A 22,627-nucleotide genomic window follows, 5' to 3' on the forward strand; every position below is an offset into this window, starting at 1 on the left:
GTTACCTATTTTGAAGTTACTTATTTTGTTAATTTTTTTAAGCTTTCGCATTTTTTCGCATTTTGCATGCAAGCTAGTGAAGAGCATTTTTAGCAATTGGAACGTAATTAATTAAGTCATCGATTGACATTCGCGACAATTCAGTTTCTATCGACTAGGCTGTATGGTGTGGATCCATTGCCTTTTTTATCGGTTATTACGGAACATCAGCTTAATCTCAGATTCTTTTTTAATTTAGGATATTAAAATATCTTAACTGTTTAAAAATACTAAAACTGAAATTGATTGTGGTTCACTTCATAAAGTCAAGCAGATTTAATTCTATTTCACAAGTGCTAAATGAACGTCAGTTCCACCTTGTGTGAAGAAATGGCCATTGTCCTTGTAGAGGAATGGAGAATATTTTACGCTTATCGATAAACATGTCATTGTCACACAATCAACTAAATAACTATAATATATAACAAAAATCTTCAATATAATAATAAGCACAGAACTCCACAACATCATAATGGAGACCTAGCTTTACCTACGCTATGGCTAGCCGACGTATTCCACGTGTCTCAGTTCCAAAAGGTCGCAACTAATTATATTGTCACGTGTAATGATGTGTTTCTTATGTAATACGTGAATACAGTACGATATGGTACGAGTCCCACTAGTTGTTGCAACTCGGCAGGAAAAAGGGAGCCAAATTGACTGAGGCAGAACAAGCCATTATAAATAAAAAAAAAGCAAGAAAACAGCAAAGAAATATGTGTCAAGTAAACGTCTTTCCAAAGTTGATAGTGCATTAGAAGAGCAATTCCACACAGGTCGTTTGTTAGCATGTGTCGCAGGGCGACTTGGCCATTAGGCTGAGCAGATGGTTATGTTTTGGAGGGTAAAGAACCCGAGTTCTAACAGTGAAAGATGAAATTTTAAAAGAGCTAAGTAAGAAGTGATATGACATGGGTACCTTCAAAGAAATCGCGTACACCTTCCTAAAATCCTGCAGTTCCACCTGCAAGAGAAGCGAGAAGCAAGAGCGTGTAGCCACAGTGATCATTTTCCATCGTACGCTCGTTTGTCTTCCTCTTCCACAGAAATAAACTTTGCGAAATATTGCATATAGTTTGGAACACTTGTGAGTGGAAGATGGTTGCATAAAATAGCCTAATAAACTACTATCGACTATTTCCCAAACTTGAACAATAACTGGTTTCATTAGACCCTAGAAATAATGGAACATTGTTTGAGATAGAGTAAAGAAAGAAAACTGTGAACAGACTCGAGCGGTGAGCTATACTGCGGAGTTCTAAATCTGTGAGAGTTTCTTGCGCCGCTTCTTCTCTCTCAGAGCGCCATTTATTTCCGAAGCGGTATTAGTGTCTAGTATATTAGAAATGACATCAAAAAGTTCTAAGGGAATCAATTTTGAGAAAATAAATGCAATTAATGTGCATCCCTTACAAAACAATGACACATTTGTAAAGTATCATACCCAAAGGAGAAGCCTAATACTATTTTCGTTGATTTTTTAAGTTTTGTTGATTAATTGTTAATTTAAACACCAGAAATAGCTACAAGAAGTGCAGCTACTAGGCTGAGTAAAATAAACAATTCTTTTGCATGCAATGGTATTGAATTTTACAATAAATTGCCAAAAAGTGTATCTGAATTATCAATAAATAAATTAAAATCTTTAATTAAACGCAGACTTATGTCGAAGGCTTATTACAGTATTGAAGATGAAAAGGATATTACAATGTGGAATTCCACATAAAATATTTTTGACTTTGACTTTATTAATTAACACGTCAGTACCCTGAAAACGTGCTCTTGGAAAGGTCCCGAAACGTCGGGTTGAATAAAATTGTTCATGCTGATGTAAAAATACAACACACGATTTAATTATTTTAAAAATATTTTATTCTGTGAATCCATCCGTCTGTCTGTCTGTAAGTGGACTGTATCTCTTCTTCTATTTTAAGAGCTAGCTCTTGTCGGTGCAACGTCCATGCAATGATTTATTAACGTTACTCTCTGCCGAATGCCGTATCCTTATGAGTGGGAGGAGTACTAGTGGGAGGCTCCTTTGCACAGGATGCCGGCTAGATTATGGGTACCACAACTGCACCGTGAAGCAGTAATATGTAAGCATTATTATGTTTCGGTCTGAAGGGCGCCGTGGCTAGTGAAATTACTGGGCAAATGAGACTTAACATCTTATGTCTCAAGGTGACGAGCGCAATTGTAGTGCCGCTCAGAATTTTTGCGTTTTCAAGAATCCTGAGCGGCTCTGCAATTGTAATGGGCGGGACGGATCAGTTACCATCAGCTGAACGTCATGCTGTCTCCTTATGGGCGTGCTTGAGAGTGTATGTTAAATAACACCTTCTACCAATATAAAGCCTAAAATACCAAGATGGCGTATTGCAAAGTGGCTGCCGTGAGAATTTAAATGTTTACAAGTGTGTGTTTTTCACTCGTACATGACTGGCTCTTACTGTTACTCCTGTTATCTGCATTGTAACAACGTAACGGTGTTTGTAATCTACGTTCTACATGGTAACTTATTGCGGAGTTCATCAAGGAGCGATACGGGACCCGTATATTATAAACATTGTTATTTGTATTAAGCATTACTTTGTTAAAACTCTATACATAAATATGGCAGTACTTATTTTTAATGGAACAAGTGCAAACACCAACAGATATTTTCTTGTAAAGCGGTATTAAAACTAATATTATGGTCCCAGTGGTAACAAATCACTAAACGTATAAGAGGCCCTATAAGAGTATATTATATCTCATAGTCAGGTCTCAAAAAAGAAACGCTCTAAGGGCGGAAAGAAATGCTCAGAGCTTTTGATACAAGCCACCTGATATTAAGTCAAAATGCCATATTAAAATTAGCATGTTAACATTTGGCATTCTACAACGGCGCGTTTTTACGAGAAACCTTTTTTGAATCAAATCAAGACGCATATTTTTCGATGAGTATAGTTTATTAAGTGATTTAGAAATCTTACTAGAGTAAAAAAATATTTACATTTCAATTTAAAATATGGCTGAATGGTTGATATCCATTCGGGTACAAATAGTTAATGTTATTATTTTTCTAATAAACAAAAATACTAAAGTAAAACTGTAAATTTAACATGACAGCAAAATTGATTACCAATCAAACCAACACCAAAACAGTCATTAATTTGAATAACATGAACATCTTCCGCGACACCCACGAGTACAAATGATACAGAGCCCTGTAGATGCAATTTTTTAATCAAGTATGAAGAGAAAACGTCATGAGACTGACTCATCTATTGATAATAACTGAGTAAGGTCACTCAATGTGCTACAACAATTTACACGGTGTACATTGATGACTTTCAACTGATAATACGATAGTATGTAACCACAAAACACGCCGTAGCACACAAACATTGTATTTCCAACGCATGTAATAAAGCTAAAACTGGTTACGGTTTGGTCGACATTCATTCGCAGTCTTGTATTCATTTGCTTTGACGCCGGCTGTACGGCGCTACCTTTGCCTGTTGTTGAACAGTTGTGATTTTAAAATTCTGTGATATTCGGAAGGAAATGGACGACAGGTGATATTCAAATTTAGAATTATTTTTGCGAGTATTCATATTTATTTATTTTTTTAATTAGCAGTTCATAATAAATCGCTTTTCGTTTTAGATCCTTTTATTTCGCTTAAGCTGGTTTAGTATTGGGAAGCTTGCTGATTATATTCGGGGTATTTCTTCAGTAAAATAACACCGTTAGAGATGTCATTCACCTCTATGTAAGTTTATTATTTATAGTTTGTTGCCTTAATTATTTATTTCTATGAATGTTTAGACTTTAGCCATCACTGATCAATGTGTTATCACTGGTGTAAGGGTTGCCAAAATTTGGATCAGCTAATATTTAAAAATATCATTTATCATAAAATACATAGAATACACCTTTATTTATTTTTTTGGGTTTCATAACAATAATTTTCATATTATTAATTATTAATACCTGAAACACCTAAATCATATTTTAATTTATTTACTGTTACATATATATATAATGTATAAATCTGTTTTTTGTGGAAGTTTGTGATAAATAACCGCTTTATGTTTTACGGAGACAATTCTACGATTCCTGAAATTTTTGTCTTTCTGTCTGTTTATGTAAGTATGTCCTTTTGTAACTCAAGAATGGCCTGCACAAATTTGATGCAAATTGATATGTAATCATGTGAGTGGGATATGTATAAATATATTATAGTGACTATATTCTGTCTACATATATAGTCTAGACTCTAGATAAATTGTTGGAATCGCGTATCTTCGGGAAATCTTAAAAATTCTGGGGTATTTAAGTACCCAGTACTTTCTCACCTAAGGTGGGTATAAAAATTCATAATTGGCAGTGCAACTCTACGGCAGGAAAGCCTTTCTAATTCTTTTGGATTCTAATTTTTGTAAGACTTTCTAATTCTTTTGGATTGCCTTGGGGGGGTTTTGTGTTTTCCGATGCTGTCGTAGTTTTTCCCAATCGAGGTTACGTATGTTGTTAGTTAGTCAGTCGTTCTGTTGTTATTTATTTGTAGAAAAATATCAATTTTTAGCATAAAAAACACAGTTCCTACCAATTAAACTCGACTAGCTGAGTTTTGGGCGTGTTTTTGTCATCATATAATTAATTTCTTGAAATTGAATTTTTTTTAATCTACCACCAGTCTTATCGATAAAGTTCGTGTATTTACAGGGAGACTTCCTTCAGCACAGCTTAGGGAAGTTTAAATTAATAGTCGAGAGGAACATATCAAATTACTTAGTAATAATTTTCCATTTTACACAAATAAAAAAAAAATTATGAACGATGCGGGACTCAAAACCGCGTCACCTCAGACACCGTCCGAGCGCTCTTGCACTGAGACAACCGTTCGAGTGACGTTTCGTTCATTAATCTTGTTATTTTTTCTACTCTCAGGTTCAAGATCAAAGAGCGCACGGACGGAACCCGAGAGGTATCGGGTTCGATTCCCGCATCGTTCATAAATTTTGTTTGTGTAAAATCCTAGAAGTGAGGGATATCACTAAAAAACAATATAGAAATAGGGTTGGATCGACTGAAACAAATGAAACAATTCAAACGAGTTTTAATAAATAGGGGTTAAACTTATTAAAGTATAATCTAAAAAAAAAAGTTCTATATAATATACTTGCGTACATTTTCAAGCCTAAGAACAATATTATAGATACATTTGGTAGTCGTTGTCTCAAACACAACCTCCTAGAACAGAAGGGTACATCGCGCCCCTTATTGTTTGAAGTGACAACCCTATCGTCGACAATATCCGTGAACTACACGGCAACTATATGACACTATATTATATTCCATTGTTTGTGTGGCTAATAGATGTTTTATCGATTATTAACTCTTTCAAACAAGACATTGATTGAGTTATATTATATCATACTAGCTGACCTGGCAAACGTTGTTTTGCCATATAAATTATTTTTTGAGTTAGACCGTTTCTTAGACATTGCAACATTACTTTATTTTTCTAAAAAAAAGTAGCTTAAGTTACTCCGAATTACATCAGCTACCTGGCAATAAAAGTCCCGTTAAAATCTATCCAGCCATTTGAGAGATTAGCCGGAACACACAGACAGGCAGACAAAAATTATAAAAAATTTTATTTTGGTGCATGTATATTATGTTCATATACATGTAAAAAAAAAATATTGAATTAGGCGTTACTTTGCGGAAATCCATAATTATACAAATGATTTAGGTCTTCTTTAGTGTTAATTCCGCCAATATTTGTTTTTAAAAACAATTCGACACGTGTTTCGCCTCTACACGAGGCATCCTCAGGACGTGTTGTCTCGCCAAAATCATTTGTACATATACATGTAGTAAAAACGGTTTTTTCAATATTACAAACCGACACTCCAATTTTATTTATATGTATCTATAGATTAGGAGGTTGCAGAGAAATTTATCAGATGTGTAAATTTTATCTGTAAGGCAAAGGTCCGACACTAGTATAATTGTTTTTCTCCAATTTACTATAGTTAATTCAGCGCCATATTATCTAGTAATTATTACAATCAAGATATTTTTTTATTTGTTAATTTTTTTTTATATATTTTTCAATCTTGCCAATTTTATTGTGCATTGCGACTCTGTAGAGGTGTTTTGATAACTGGTTGACTGTACCGCAATGATTCATAAAAGAAAGTGTTCGGTTATTACTCAATGTATTCTGTGTTGCCATGACCAAATATGTACACAAAACTACAGCCAGATAAGATTGCAAAAACCCGCCCCGTATATTATACTGCACGCCTTTTAAACTTGTTATTGTTATTTGTTATCATGTTTCATAACTTTAGCAGAACATTAAGTTGTATTGACACATTGAATACGCGTTTAATAATACTATTATCTACTTAGTTCCTAACGGCCTCTCCCATCCTCCTTTAATACCTCCTTATGGATTTCTCGACGCAGTGTTTTCACCTTATCTTGGATCTAGGATCTAGTTAAACAAGGGTTAGACTAAAATTTGAACTTTCTCATGAATATTTGCATAGTTAAATTTTAGATATTGAGAATTGCAAGTCACCTACTCATCTAAGTAGGTAACCAATCGGTTCGGAGGAAAATATTTTGAAAGAAATTCCACCAAAAAAATATTTAGATCTTCTACTTGCCATCATTATTGGTAGGTGAGGGTAAGATTCATTTCAAAAAATGAGATTCGATTGTAAAAATTCCATTGGTGGATTTCTTCAGTACAAAAATAATAGAACTAACAAAATATAACTGGGAATGATGGTGAGTTACTCCGTCCAAACTAATTAAACGGGCGATTCAAACGTTACATTTCCAAGGGGGAATATAATAATAAAGGCGGACCAATATGAATAAGGATTCATAATGGTCCGCTAGCTTAAAACAGCCGCTAAGGAGTGTTTTTTCTCATTCTGACTTAGGTCAATAGAAGAAGACTGAGCGAGAATTAGCAATGTTTTAAGTTAGCAGACTATTATGAATAAGGCGGATTGTGTCTAATAATTGAAGATTAGTCCGAAAAAGAAGCGTCGTCGACATATTGTGATGACTACCCTTATCCCCGGTAATACCTACAGATCATAAGAGCGAGATCTGTGTTCCAATGATTCAAATTCAAATTAAAAAAATCTTTATTCACTATAAAACTTTATAAGTTATTTAGTGCATGTCAGGATGAAGTACAGTTACAAACAATATGAGTATAACAAAATTCATTATCAAAATTTAGAAACATTAATTATTCCAACCATCTTTATCATTCAAATAATCTTTCACATTATAATAGGCCTTAGATATTAATTTATTTTTCACGATACATTTAAATTTTTTAATTGGTAATAGTTTAATATAATTTAGGAGTTTATTATAAAATATAACACAGTCCACTTTAAAAGATTTAGCAATTTTACGGAGCCTAGTAGATGAAATTGCAAGTTTTTGTTTGTTTCGAGCTAGGCATCACTATTCTTTTTAAATTGGCAGTGTACTGTCATAGTATTTAATTCACTAAGCTTTTCTCTCAATGAATCTATTGAACGCATTTTATAGACTGCTCGAATTACCTTTTCTGCAGAACAAATATGTTGTCAATATGTATATGTAAGTACGATTCGAATATGTAGGTACTCCGGTTAAAATATGTGACTACACAGAAAGGGTATTTCTTCTCCAAGTGGATCCTTTGCACAATGCACTTTATATCTGATTTTTAAACAATATACGAAAAGTACAGACTTTAAAGCATTTATGCCTTATAGAGTCATACCACAAGGTAAATCGTGTGCTTAATAATTAATGTCTTCAATCCATTTAAACCTTGATATTTTCCTTATACAGAAAAACTTTACGTTGATAAAAATCAATGACCGAGTTTTGTTGGCGGTACATTTAGTTAGCTTACCTTTAGCTACAGCACTTTTAACAAAAATTAGTCGAGTTTATATAATTATGGAGCAGATGCTGGATTTTATATATGCTGCAACCTCAAATATATACCTGAAATAAAATAGTTCTTGTATAAAATCTCTAAGCGGAATTACGAGTGCTATGAAATAATTAAACATGTATCGTCATTCATACTAATTATTCAATTATTCATAATTAACGAGGTAATGAGTACGTTTTAAATATTTTGTCTTATTTCTTAGTGTAATTAGTAGGCCTTGCTTTATTAGGTCTGGGTTACTAATTATATATTAATACTTAGTTGTGAATGTGTTACATTATTAATATTTATATTTACACAACATAATAAAATACAACTATGTTGAGTATAAGTTTTATTTTTAAAACTATTTTAATTATTTTAACTGTCACTTTATGTAATTTTGTTCATAAGCCATCTTGAAACTTGAAAAAAATAACGTGTTGGACTTTAAATATTCTAAATATTTGAACGTAATTTCGATCACGACGATTGGTCGATTCGGTCGACTTCAGCCGTTTTTTTGAAATATCTCAAAATCCTTAAATCATGATACCATGATTTGAAATCTTTTATCTCGTTCTAAAATAAACGTCACCTCAAAGACCGGCAGTCTGATCCCTGTTATTAGAGATGTCCATTGGCATCTGGTTTTCATTTACCATCAGGTACCATTTGCCCTTGTAATATAAATGTAAACTGAAATTGGTGAAAATATATTGAAAAAATCAAGGTCAAAATAACAAAAACATGTTCAACAATGAGTTCAATTATTTTGTTTGTTTGTCAGCACGCACACGTGTCAGTACAATGAAGAGGATGGTTCGATAAGAATGTACCTTCGCGGCAGACCAGTGGTGCTGCACGGTCCCAGCGACCAGGATACGTTGGACCCTGCTAAGGTGGCGCCACCTCCCCAGAACAAGCTCAAGTTGGAATGGGTGTATGGCTACAGGTATGATAAACCTTTAATTTTAGAAAATTATAGTTATTAATCATTTAGATTAAGGAAATAAGAACATCTTCCTCATCATCAGAATCTGTTGCGTTACTCCACAATACGGATTTAAAGGAACTGTCTACAGGTGTTTTTATGGGCACTTTCAATGATAGCACGTATATACTTGCCCAAAAGGCTATAAACGCTTCTGTGAGTTATTTGGTGATGCAACAGAGTATGGGCGCCTTTCTTTCATACCGATCCCTTATGCGTGCGTGGAATAATTGCTTGAATAAGTGCCCCTTTAAGGGGCAACTTATTATCAAATTATTAAACGAATTATTAGTGATACTCACTGCTCTAATACTTCTATTATTGTAATGATTGGGAGAAGAGGTAATTTAAATAAAAAAAAAATTACAAAAACTGTACAGTGACTTAAATTGCTTAAAAATATAAAATCTTATAGTATTCACATTTCCATACATGCCTGATTTGCAACAGAAAAACAAAATAAGATATAATTTGAACAATATGTTGGCCCTATTGTCTCACTCTAATTATTTGACATGTAATGATAATAAATTATCTAGTAAAATACAGATAATAGACATAAATAATATAATCTTAATATACATAAATTACGTAACACGTTGTTTGTCTGCGATGGACTCCTAAACTAATGAACGGATTTTAATGAGGATTACTTCATGGACTGCAGTTTAGTCCAACTTGAGAGATAGGATAGTTTTTATTTCGATTTGGGACCCATAATTATTTTTATTTCCAATATTTGTTTTGTATGGACATATTTACTGTGAGAGTTTATTGACGCACGGTTTGATATTTCTGCGGTGTAACAATTTCATTATAACAGCAAGGAGCATATGTTACGAAATATTTCTGGATGTTATTAAATATTGTTGACAAATCCAAAAAAACAGTATATTATTATTATGTACAGAACAACGTCTGTCGGATCAGCTAGTTAATAATAAAAAATGTCATATAATGACATCTGATACGTACCCTTTTATGACTGTGGTTATTTAATTTATAAGGTGGCCTGCCGGCCGTCGGGCAACTTTATATTTATATGAAGGTGTGTGGTTCCTCACGAATATATCTTCAACGGCACATAATTATATATTAGAAAACACTTTGGTACACGTGGTGGATCTAAATAGCGCATTATATTCCCAACGATTAAATCAGATTAAAAGGCATGAAAAGCAAAAATGAATTTGTTTTCTCAAATTTCTCTTTCTCTTTTCTTTTGCATTATTTTTAATTAAATATACAATATTGTACTGTCATTGCTATTGCTATAAAATAATCATAATATTCCCAGGCTGTCGGATCACTTAGATATTCAGCTGCGGATTAGTAAGAATAACGACAAAGCCATTTTTTAACCTCTGGAAGTATTCATTGTTTACACAACGGCACTAAAAAGGACCCGCACTTACGGGCGGCCTTGGCTACCTACTTGGCTATGTAAAATAAACAATTCTTGGCATGCAATGGTATTAAATTGTACAGTAAGTTACCAAAAAGTGTATCTGAATTATCAATAAATTAATTTCAATCTTTTATTAAACGCAGACTTATGTCGAAGACTTATTACAGTGTTGAAGATTACATAAACGATATTACAATATGGAATTCAATAGTATTATAGTTGTCATTTTTTAGGGATTTTATGTTTCAACCTTGTATTGTTCTACTGGATTCCATTATTTTTAACGTATACAGGATGGTTTGTGAGAAGGGCGGTGAGGGCCAAGTCTGAAACTACGAGACTTAGAGGAAAGTTGTGAAAGGAGACATGCCGTCGATTTATAAGAAACCAATAACTGCATATTCAGTTTTTTTTTAAATATATTGAACTATTGATGGAAATCGACCCGAATGATTTTTCAAAAAATTACAGCCTGTATAATTACCAATGGACTCTGTTGCTGATAAGGATCAATCTTTGCAAAGATTGATCCGAGAGAAATTAAAGCAAATAGAAAAAATTTACAATTTTTCATATCTCAGTTTTAAATCTGTTGATTTAATGTAATTTTCACTTTTTTATCAAGTGAGCCTCTTTTCGCTGACTCTATTTAAAGCAACCTCTCTACACTATAGGGTCGAGCCTTCCACATGTTTGTTATGATGGTTCACTAACGTTTTTTTGTAATGAAAATAAGGGACGAGACGAGCAGGACGTTCAGCTGATGGTAATTGATACGCCCTGCAGGTACAATGCAGTGCCGCTAAGGATTATTGAAAAACCCAAAAATTCTGCGAGTGGCACTACAACTGCGCTGGTCACCTGGAGACATAAGATGTTAAGTCTCATTTGCCCAGTAATTTTACTAGCTACAGCGCCATTTAGACCGAAACACATTACTGCTTTACGGCAGAAATAGGCGCCGCTGTGGAACCCATAACCGGGATCCTGTGCAAAGGAGCCCCCCACTGGTAGATAAGAATTGTAGGTAACGTGGGTGGTGCCCGCCGCCCGGCAACTAATAGCTCGCTCCACTCTAATTAGTTAATGATTGTCATGCCACTACTATTAATTGGTTAACTGTTTCGAGTTCACAACTAATTTGTGTAATGGATTCCATTATTACTAAACATTTCCCAGAAGTATCGAATGTATTATTGACATGAACATGCTGCGTATATTATAAAACATTCTGACACATTTTACTTCACTCTAAACAATCTAAATAAAATTGGAGTGTCTGTTTGTAAAATTGAAATAATCGTTTTTACTACATGTATATGAATATTGATACGGTATATACGCCAAAATAACAGTTTTTACAATTTTTGTCTGTTTGTTCCGGCTAATCTCTTAAATGGTTGGACCGAATTTGACGGGACTTTTATTGGCAGGTAACTGATGTAATAAGGAGTAACATAGGCTACGTTTGTATTAGATACATTCTTTTATTTTAGAAAAATAAAGTAATGTTGCAATGTCCAAGAAACGGTCTAACTTTAAAAATAATTTATATGGCAAAACAACGTTTGCCGGGTCAGCTAGTTTTATACAAAATTTATAATTAGGCACTATTCAGGTGAATGCTTTGCATATATTAATGCATGTATATAAGTAAAGGTTGGGTATTTAAATAGTGGCCTTGTTATTTTTTTCGAAATGATATCGTGCGAACAGAATGAAAATCCTCAACAATGCGGTTTTCAATAAAATGCAATGTTCTACCAAACTGGGAGTTTCGTGGACCGAGTTTCGTACCATTCTCCAAGAAGTGTTAGTACAGAGTCGCATTCTTTAATTCTTCGGACACGTCTCCCGGCGCGTAACTCCATCTGCTCCAAAAGACATCATTTCGTGATGACCCCCGCTCTGGCAAAAGTGTCACGAAGAAGATGAAGAACTACCAATCTGTGGAATGAGATTCCTTATGAGGTGTTTCCAGGAAGATACGACATGGGTACTTTAAAAAACGGGGGCGTTCACCTTCCTAAAAGGCTGGCAACGCTCCTGTGATTCTCTAGTTTTGCAATAGAATGTGGGCGGCGGTGATTCCTTAAGATCATGTTACTATGTATGCTCGTTTTCCATCTCTTCCATGAAAAGCTTACGGCATACTTCCACATCAGCGGGCGGCAAGGCATATCTTGGCTTCTGGTATTGCGGAAGCTCAGGGGCAGCTGGTTTTCACTCGTTATCACATGAGGCACAAGTGCCTTCCCCCTTTTAATATGTATTGAAATAATTACTTTTTTAATCATTACAACAAAGTATCAAATCTTCAAATCGAAAGGATAAAGTCAAAGCAATGTTAGCAGTGGGAGACACTTTTGTACAAGATACTGGCTAGATTATAGGTAGGTACCACAACGGCGCGTTTTTCTGCCGTAAAGCAGTAATGTGTAAGCATTACTACGTTTCTGTCTAAAGGACGCCGTAGCTAGTAAAATTACTGGGCAAATGAGAATTAAAATCTTATGTCTCAAGTTAACGAGCGCAATTGTTGTCGCGGCTCATAATTTTTGGGTTTTTTTCAAGAATCCTGAGCGGCACTGCATTGTAATAGGAAGGACGTATCAATTGCTGAACGTCCTGCTCGTCTCGTCCCTTATTATCATAAAAAAAACACAATGCTTTGAGCCAATAATTGCTTTATTTACAAGTAGCCTTGAAAATTGTAATGTGCATGTGTAACACAGCTTGTTGTTAATAATTTCCGCCGGCCACAAAGACTTAACTCAAGGTCGTGGTATGTGCTGCATGCTACGCCTCACCGACCAAGCGAGTCATCAAATAAGACCCACCCATCAAATATACCACGAGAACTAATTGGAAACATATTTAACTATTTTATACATATAGACTATATGAGTCTTGATCTTGCCTTGTTCAGAAAATGCCCTGCGACGCGTATTTTAATTACTCTGAAGAAACCCCTTCAGGGTGCGGTTCTAAAGCAGCTTCCTTTCATGTCGCCAAATAAATATGTATACATACAGACTAAGCGGAATTTTACCAGTGGCTCCTTTGCACAGGAAGCTGGCTAGATTATGGGTACCACAACGGCGCCTATTTCTGCCGTGAAGCAGCAATGTGTAAGCATTACTATGTTTCGGTCTGAAGGGCGCCGTAGGTAGCTAGTGAAATTACTGGGCAAATGAGACTTAACATATTATGTCTCAAGGTGAAAAGCGCAATTATAGTACCGCTCAGAATTTTTGCTGTTTTCAATAATCTTGAGCGGCACTGCATTGTAAAGGGTAGAGAGTATCTATCACCATCAGCTGACCGTCCTGCTCGTCTCGTCCCTTATTTTCATAAATAAAAAAGAATATTTTATATATTTTATTTTAGTTTCACCTGTATATGTATAGATACATTCTCAACTTGGTCAAAGTCAAAACATAGTTGTAACTTAATATAGTTTTAAAGACAATTAAATATGAAGAATTAATTCTAAAGCGGTATAGGTAAGTGCATTATTAAAAATAGAGATTCCGAGTGGAATTTTTCTTCTGCTTTAGAGCGATCCATCCGTATTAAAATATAGTTTTTATATCTTAATGACATAATTTTTAGTTCTTTAAAAAATTTTACTGGGTCATGCTTCGTTTTCGAAATCATGATTACCTTAATTCCATTCTACGACACCTAAATACACGTTCTGTCTTTTGGAACAGGTTTTTCAGCCTTGTAAAGTTATTATTTGAAATATTGTCGCACCTAGTTACTTTGTAATACTAAATAATCCTTATAGACCAGTGCTGGAACCTTTGAAAATAATAAAAAGTGAAAAACAAATAATAGTAGGATGAAACATATTGGAAAAGGAAGAGAATATAACAAAAATGAAAGGAGAAATAGATCACGGGCGATCTGAGGTCGGGAAGTGGAAAAAGGGGGGTGTTTTAGGTTAAAAAACGGTTTATCTCGATTTGGCAAAACTACAAGTCCTATGGAAAAAAGTTAAATGGCACAGTTGTAGGTAATAAAAAGATCTACAATTTTTGTTGCAACACTTTTTTTACATAACCTCAATATTTATGTGAAAAATACAAAAAACCAAGTTATTAGTTTTTTATTTTTATCTTTTACAAAAAATAAATTTGGTGAAAGTTGCCTTTTTATGTTCCAAATATATTGTAATTTATTTGAATTGAAATATTCATTTTTTTACCTTATTTTGACTCAAATATCGAAAAAGAACTCTTATTTACTTCTTACTAATTTGTAATTAGATACATTGGTACCTAGTAAAGAATTTTCAATCGAAAATTTTACAAAGTTTTATTACGCAATTTTAGTTTCAACTATTAGCAAAGTTCAGAACATGTGGCACTTCAACGTCACACATTGGCTGGAGTACCCATTTGGGCGTACTATAAATTAGTTGCCGCACTTTGCGACTACGCCTGCGGTATCTAGTACGAGCGCATCGGAGACCAATCCTTAATCCTAATGTTTGCTGCCTTTGAATTCGACCAGTTAAAGTACCGTTAACGTTTTGTTTTCAGTAAAGTACCATTATTTTTAAATAATTTCAGAGGTAAAGATTGCCGCAATAACCTGTACCTGCTGCCTACGGGGGAGGTGGTCTACTTCGTGGCGGCGGTTGTGGTTCTCTTCAACGTGGACGAGCAGTGCCAGAGACATTACACCGGCCACACGGACGACGTCAAGTGTATCACGGTGCATCCCAATAAGTTGGTGATCGCCAGTGGACAGTGCGCAGGCCATGATCGAGTTGACGCTAGGGTAAGAAGACTATTATACCTAAACAATTTGTTATGTTTTTAAAGTGATAACCCTCACTTCTAGGATTAATACACAAAAAATCTGAAAACAAAATCTTATGAAAGATGCAGGACTCGAACCCACGACCTCTGGCGTTCCGTGCCACTGCTCTGTCAACTGAGCGAACCGTTCGAGTGACGTATCGTCATAAAATCTTGTATGCTTTGTACAACTCTCAGGTTGTGGCTTCATCTACAGGATCTACTTTACAGTTGATAACCGGCTCAACCCCAATATTTGCATATTAGGGAATTTACTTGAGAGGTCGCTCTGTAAATTTAAACAATTTGTTGTTTTTAACGAATTCGGTGATCAAAAAAACGTATCTATTGAACGATAGAGATAGAATTAGCGTTGTAAGGCGAGTGAAAGAGAAGAGAAACCGTGCGTTCGCCGTTATCTATGTTTGTGGATATGAACGAACAATTCAAGAACAAAAGAAAATTTACTTACTTACCAAAAATTTACCACTTGTACCTTATCCATCTAACTCTTATCTTAATATAACATTAAGTGTTACACTTCTAAACTCTGAATGAAATTAGATTTAATATTATGTTCAACTCACTTGAACGACTTTCTTATCCATGGAAAGGGTAGTTAACATTTAAAGAGCAATGTCTCATATTGCATAACTCAATTTCACTTTCCGCCCCGTGACACTTTGAGGTTATTAGTAATCGTGACGTATGCAAAAAATAATTGTTTACGTAATTATATGCGGAATAAGGTCATTGTATAAAGGTTATTTTTCTCGGCGAATAACATGTCCCGAAATTTGTTTGTTTAATATTTATTTGAGTATTGATGACATTCAGCCACCAAAACGGTCACTGTGCACTATTCATTGAGAACCGCAGGTCATTGTCCCGTCGGCTTTTATACCCATCATCCGGAAAATTATGTTCGACGAGCGTGAATTGTCACGAGGCTGTGATCTAATCTGACAATATAAACATGGTATGATTACCTACTAATCCAATTAGATATACTAATCTCGAAGAAACAAATCTGACGGTGATTCGCAATACGATTGCAAATTCCGCTGAAGGTAAAGCCATTTTAGCAATGAAGAAACTAAGGAGTCTACAATAGTGTGAGGCAATACTTCAAGCATACATTCTAGGGGTCTATCAGGCGCGAGTTAGGTCACACGTGGAGTATTGCCGGATAACCACAACGATCTTTAACGTTTCTAATACGAAAATTAGGGCTTTTGCAAATGGCGCCAGCTGCGCGTGGAGTTAAATATTTTGTCTTAAGGCGACACTAAATGCCAGCGACCTTGAGCGATATGATTTCACGGCTGCCGGCCCGCCCTCTATGTAACAAAGGCAATATTTTCAAAATTCTTGCGTGGAAAACAGTTTATATGCTAACAATCCTCGTTATTCACTACTAATCTGAATAAATGAACCTACACAAAAAAGTACAAGCTATAAGAATAACTTTTCTGAGAGAAGTACCAAAAAAATTCGTCACGCCATGCCAAAAAACCTGTTTAACTGCAAAGAAAAGTGGTAGTTCAAAAAGGCAGTGTTAACTATAACCAACAGCAAGCATTAGTAACCTACAAATAAGACTTAAGGATATGTGTAACAGGATTAAGTAGTGTTCATAGCTCGATATGCTATACTTTCACCACAAAACTTGTCTAAAAACACCATGTTTTCGTGTTTTCTGCTTACTCTTCGCCTTAAAATGATATATTATATACAAGTGCTTCGATTCAGGTTCAATCGTTCAGCCTATATTCTATTCTCTTAAAGTGAAACTCCTTGGTGGAGTATTATAACTTCTTTGGATCTTTTTTAACAGTTTTCTTAAAGATTATATCACACTTTTAAATTGAAGCAAATATCGTGCCAAACCTTCTTATATTATGAAAAGTTTGATATTAGCCGGCTGTGAAATATGATTTTTCCACACTTTTTTATTAATTGGATCAGAATAATATTATATTATTAAAAAAAAACCCATATTTCCTCAGCCCCACATACGTGTCTGGAACTCCGTCTCCTTAGCAACTCTAGCTGTGATCGGCGCCGGCCACATCGAGCAGGCCGTGGCGTGCTTGACCTTCTCGAGAGCTGATGGCGGCTCCCTGCTGGCCTGTGTGGACGACGGGCCAGACCACATCATCACGGTGTGGGAGTGGCAGAGGCCAGATAAAGGGCACTGTCTCGCTGAAACTAAGGTAAGGAAGTATGGACAATGAATTGAACTACGGGTGATAGTTACCTATGTCTTAAATAGTTAATAAATTAAGTGTACGTTACATCGGGCCCTCTTAGAATTTTGTGGTATCTAATTCAAATATTTTTATTTAAAATAGGATGTGACACTTATTGAAAGTCAAAAACTACCACCCATTCCAAAAAGAATACCTCAGACCTGAGAAGAATAGGGCAACAAACTCAGCAGGCTTTTTTTCATCAAAAAATATGTTTACAAAGTAATACAGTACAATTAAACTTAATATTTAATAGCCTGAGGGCGGTCGCTCCATTCCCAATCTGTGGCATCATTAAGAAAGTCATTTATGCTATAGTAACCTTTACCACACAAACGTTTCTTAACAATTCTTTTGAATATCGTAATACTTTGCTACTACTTATCATTAAAAGAAAATGTTTATCGTCGTTTCAATTTGTTTATGTTTTTAACCGACCTCAAAAAAGGAGGAGGTTCTCAATTCGTCGATACCAAAAATAACAATAATCGTAACTAGAATTAGATTAATTAATTAGATTGTATAAAAATACGTAATTATTTTTATACTTTTTAGTGCATATTATATCTATTGTTTTGGAATAGAGTTTTTGAAGTCGGTTGTGTTTTTGTTAAAAAAATTATGTTAAAAATTGTTTTATCCGAAGTGTGTATAATTATATGGATACTGAACTTTGCTACTTCGACTTATTCACGTTTAAATCGTTAGCATCATTTAAAAATGCTGTTACCATACATTTAAAAATCTGTAACCAAATTTAAAAAAAAAATGTTAGTTGTCCCTACCTTACTAATTTTCATATCTCTATTGGCTGTGGAAGTTTAGGTCTAGATTTAATGTCCCGTTTATGTAAACAATTTATGGATGTGACCGTTTGTTTAAATTAAAAAAAAAAATAACGAAGATCCATATGAGTCAGTAAACCGATCTTGTGGTTTTATATTAACTCAGTAACACGACGGATCTACAGTCGACTTCGAAAAATATCAATCGAAACAAATTTTCTATTTTTTTCTGTTATGCCTTGTGCATTTTATAAGGAAGTACCCACACCATTTTTAATCTAAGTTATATCAGTGTTTTTTTATGACAATAAGGAAGGAGGCATGACGTTTATTGACAAACCCAAAAATTCTGAGCGAGACTACAACTGCGCTCGTCACCTTGAGGCATAAGATGTCAAGTCTACACAATCGAGTCCTTATGTAATGTCTATAAAAATATATAATAATCTGCCAAACAAAATTCGAAGCATAAATGATGAAAATGAAGTTATTAGAACACTGAAAAACTTTTTAGTAGAAAAATGTTACTATGCCGTAAATGATTTTTTAAACGAGCCACACTAAAATAAATTAAAATATGGGTCTCCCTACTACGGTCTGCTGTTCAGACCAAATTGCGACACCCAAACTGGGTATCCATAATATACTGCCTTGTATAATAATTGTAGTATTCACTCCAAATGTTATATTTAAGGACTATATTTATGGAATTGCAATAAATTGAAATTGAGTCTCATTTTGCCCAGTAAGCGCCGTTGTGGTACCCATAATCTAGCCGGCATCCTGTGCAAAGGAGCTGGTAAACTGGTACTGTCTTAACGGTAACTGTTACACCAGAATAACCTAGAAAGCCTGTTATAATATCGATGTAAAAGTACATGTAACACAATAAATAAATAATTTAATTTACACAAATCTCATTATGTACGCAAGGCATTTTAATAAATAAATAAAAAAAAATGTGTTGATGTGAATGTATGTATTAAAACTACGAGTATCTTGATTCCAGTGCTCGGTGGACACGGTAGTGGCGGCGGAGTTCCACCCCCTGGACCGCAACCAGATCGTGACTTGCGGCAAGGGACACATCGCCTTCTGGACCCTGGACGCCTCCAACGTGCTCTACAAGCGGATGGGGATCTTTGAGAGCAGAGACAAGCCCAAATACGTTACCTGTCTCGGATTTAATCACACCGGTGAGCGACTCACACCCTGTCATATAGTCCCCGCGTAATCGGGAACCGATCTCCAAGTAATTTTAAAAAAGATCGTTCGATCTTCGAGAGAAACTTAAAAATAACGTTTTCTTTATGTGAAAACGTGACGAGAAGAGTAAGACGACTGTGAGTGACACGTTAATAAACAATAGTATATTGAAGTATACTCAAGCGAATGACCGTTCAACTTCGCTGTCGTAGGCAATCGACAACTTGTCGCACGAGTTGCACATATAACTATTTTGTATTACAAATGCGACGATTTATGAATTATTTCCGACTCCATATTCGTTTTTAAACTTTTATTTGTTAAATTAAAATGTCAGACCTATGAACCTCAATTCAGTTTTGATATTTCGATTGTGTTTTTTTTTTGTTGTTATTATTTTAGCAATTTTATTTAAATTTGCGTGTGCCAAGTATAATTTGCGTGCGACAAGTATACTTTTTGCACTTAAATTTTAAAATTTGCAATATTAAATTCTTTAAGGAATTCATTTCATGTGAGAAGTTATAATCTAAAATGCAAACGTCACAAAACTATTTCCATTTAATTGACTTAAGTCTTATTATTACTAATGCAAAAAATATGTTATAATATTGTTTTAATAAACATGACGTATATCCTTGAATCTAACTAAAATCTTACTCTTAAAATATATAAATTATTTATCCACTCAGGTTTAAAAATGCCAAAAATGTTAAACATTTTACTATTGACTACCACTTCGGAAAAGTTGAGCTTTATTGATATGAAGTGCCCAAAAACTTCTATTTTATATCTTTAAATTAATATTGACAGCTTCAGCATTTCACATAACATTCACACAACCTATGCAAAATGATGGAACTTAAGTACCTGAGTTCTATAAAGAGGTGTTTTAAGAAAAAATATAATCAATTATAAAAAAAAACTCAAAAGATAAAAAAACCCGCTTATATTGTAAATAAATAAAGGTATTATGCCAACACATGAAGTAATTATTGTTAAACACAATAGATTTAAATAACTTTACCAAAAAATACGAGTTTTCGATGCACCACACGCGCCGCTTGTTCCCGAGCATGAACCTGCCATAGTTTCCCTCGCCATATCATAGGGAGGGTAACATCCACCCCACAACGCAAACTGTATGCCCTTGACAAAATATGGAATTATATGGAATGTATCTTATAAATTACCACAACTCTGTATTTTTTATATTTAATGTTTATTTATATCTCATTTATATACAATAGTACCTAATGCCACCTAATATAGATATGTTATACATTTTGTACAAATTATAATATGATTTTATATTTATTACTATTATTTATTTATCATTATATCAAACTCTATACGTTTACGCAACATAAGACAAAAATCAACATATTAATTCATTCCCTTTGACAACAAAAAATTAATAACAATGGGAAGACCACAACAACTGTCAACTCCAAATGTCACGAGGGGCTGCTGAAAACCAGTGTTGTGTTGGTGTCTTCTGCACTGACACAACAATATACTGAGTCAGCTCATTTTAGCAAGGAATCACGCGCCTCACAGGCTTTTTAATTTTATATATTTTTTTTATCTTTATTTTATTTTTTAATAATTTTTGTTACCTATTTCATTTAATGTATTAATTTAAGATTGTAATTAATACTGTAAATTGAAGATGTGTGTTTTTTATTGCTAATAAAGTGTTTCTATTCTATTCTAATAATATTTGGCACATGTCAGGTGACGTCATATCGGGCGACAGCAATGGCAACCTGATCGTGTGGGGCCGCGGCACCAACACGGTGGCCAAGTTCGTCCGCGGCGTCCACTCGGGCTCCGTGTTCAGCGTGTGCGCCCGCAAGGACGGCGCGGTGGTGACCGGCGGCGGGAAGGACGGCCGCGTCGTGCTGTTCGATAGCGACCTCAACCCCACCGCCACGGAGACTGTGGTAAGAAGCAGCTGAAATCAGATTACTTTAAAGCAGGGGCGTAGCTACCGCCGAATCTGCCGTACCAATTATATGGGGCCCTCGGGCTGGGGGGCCCCGACGTGCGTAAGCAAAAATAAATAAAAACTTTTGCTGCTTGCTGAAAAACAGGCAAGGAGATTGTATATTTAATTTAAATTGTTTGTAAAAATTTTGAAACACAGATAATTATGTTTTTTTTCTTTTGTGACTTCTTTACCCTTCATAAGGGCCAAACAAATTTTTATACGGGGCCTCGCCAAGGCACGCTATGCCACTGCTCTAAAAGTTGATGTATCAAATTTACGATAATTTATATTTATACAGTTCATCCTTAATTTTTTTTTATGAAATAATTTATACTATTTAAACACGATTCATATACTGGATACAGCACCTTACAAACTAATTTATGTAAATTACAACCATTGTAAAATAACCTATTTGATTGAAAAGAGTGGCCGTTGAGTTTCCTGTATGTTATTCACACAAACTCAACTTTATCAAAACTTTTGGTAAATTCTGTAGTTTAAAATAAATATTTATAGAGACTAGAGCCAAATAGAATAAATTTTATTTGACTTTGACTTAATGTTCTGTAAAGTAGATCCTGTAGATGAAGCCCCAACCTGAGAGTTGAACAAAGCATACAGGATTTTGTAACGATACGCCACTCGAACGGTTAGCTCAGTTGGTTAGAGCACCGGCACGGAACGCCGGAGGTGGTGGGTTCGATTCCGGCATCGTTCATAAAATTTTGTTGTTTTTCAAATTTTATTTGTGTATTAATCCTAGAAGTGAGGATTATCACTTTAAAAACATAACAAATTGTTTAAATGGTCTAAATAATATAGGTAAGTTTCTTTTAAATCGCAATAATTGTCGAGTACGAGAAGAAAATACAACAATAAAAAGAAGCCAATATAAGAGTAATTTTTTTTTCTTCAATTTGTTAATATTAATCTCTTAATTAGGTAGGTACCTAATGTTAAAATAATCGTTCAATACGTACTCGATTCGGTACCGTGTACACGAAAACCGAAACTGTACAAACCGAAAATAGTTTAGTTAATTTTTTATACAGTTTCACTTGATGCTAGCTGATCACTTCTTTTTAGATCATTACCTAATATTGCGCCGCCGATGGAGTTGTGAGGAAATTCGCAATCTAAAGTCGAAACGTGCCATCCCCTCTAGATGCTCTAATATTT

At 34.6% G+C, this 22,627-nt stretch overlaps 1 protein-coding gene across 4 annotated transcripts in view; it reads left to right on the forward strand.

Annotated features, from left to right (window-relative positions):
• LOC126966697 (echinoderm microtubule-associated protein-like 2) overlaps positions 1-22,627 on the forward strand; it is a 108,933-nt gene that overhangs the window by 73,062 nt on the left and 13,244 nt on the right. For 2 of the 4 annotated variants that reach the window (XM_050810895.1, XM_050810894.1), the window contains exons 8-12: positions 8,787-8,951; positions 14,979-15,189; positions 17,219-17,425; positions 19,256-19,442; positions 21,190-21,398. In XM_050810895.1, coding sequence (XP_050666852.1) covers positions 8,787-8,951; positions 14,979-15,189; positions 17,219-17,425; positions 19,256-19,442; positions 21,190-21,398 — 979 coding nt within the window. Of the gene's footprint in view, positions 1-3,487; positions 3,600-3,690; positions 3,797-8,786; positions 8,952-14,978; positions 15,190-17,218; positions 17,426-19,255; positions 19,443-21,189; positions 21,399-22,627 lie in introns of those variants that run through there. The other 2 variants (XM_050810896.1, XM_050810897.1) reach the window with 2 other exon arrangements.

The sequence above is a fragment of the Leptidea sinapis genome, chromosome 11 (assembly GCF_905404315.1).
Source record: "Leptidea sinapis chromosome 11, ilLepSina1.1, whole genome shotgun sequence".
Lineage (NCBI taxonomy): Eukaryota > Metazoa > Arthropoda > Insecta > Lepidoptera > Pieridae > Leptidea > Leptidea sinapis.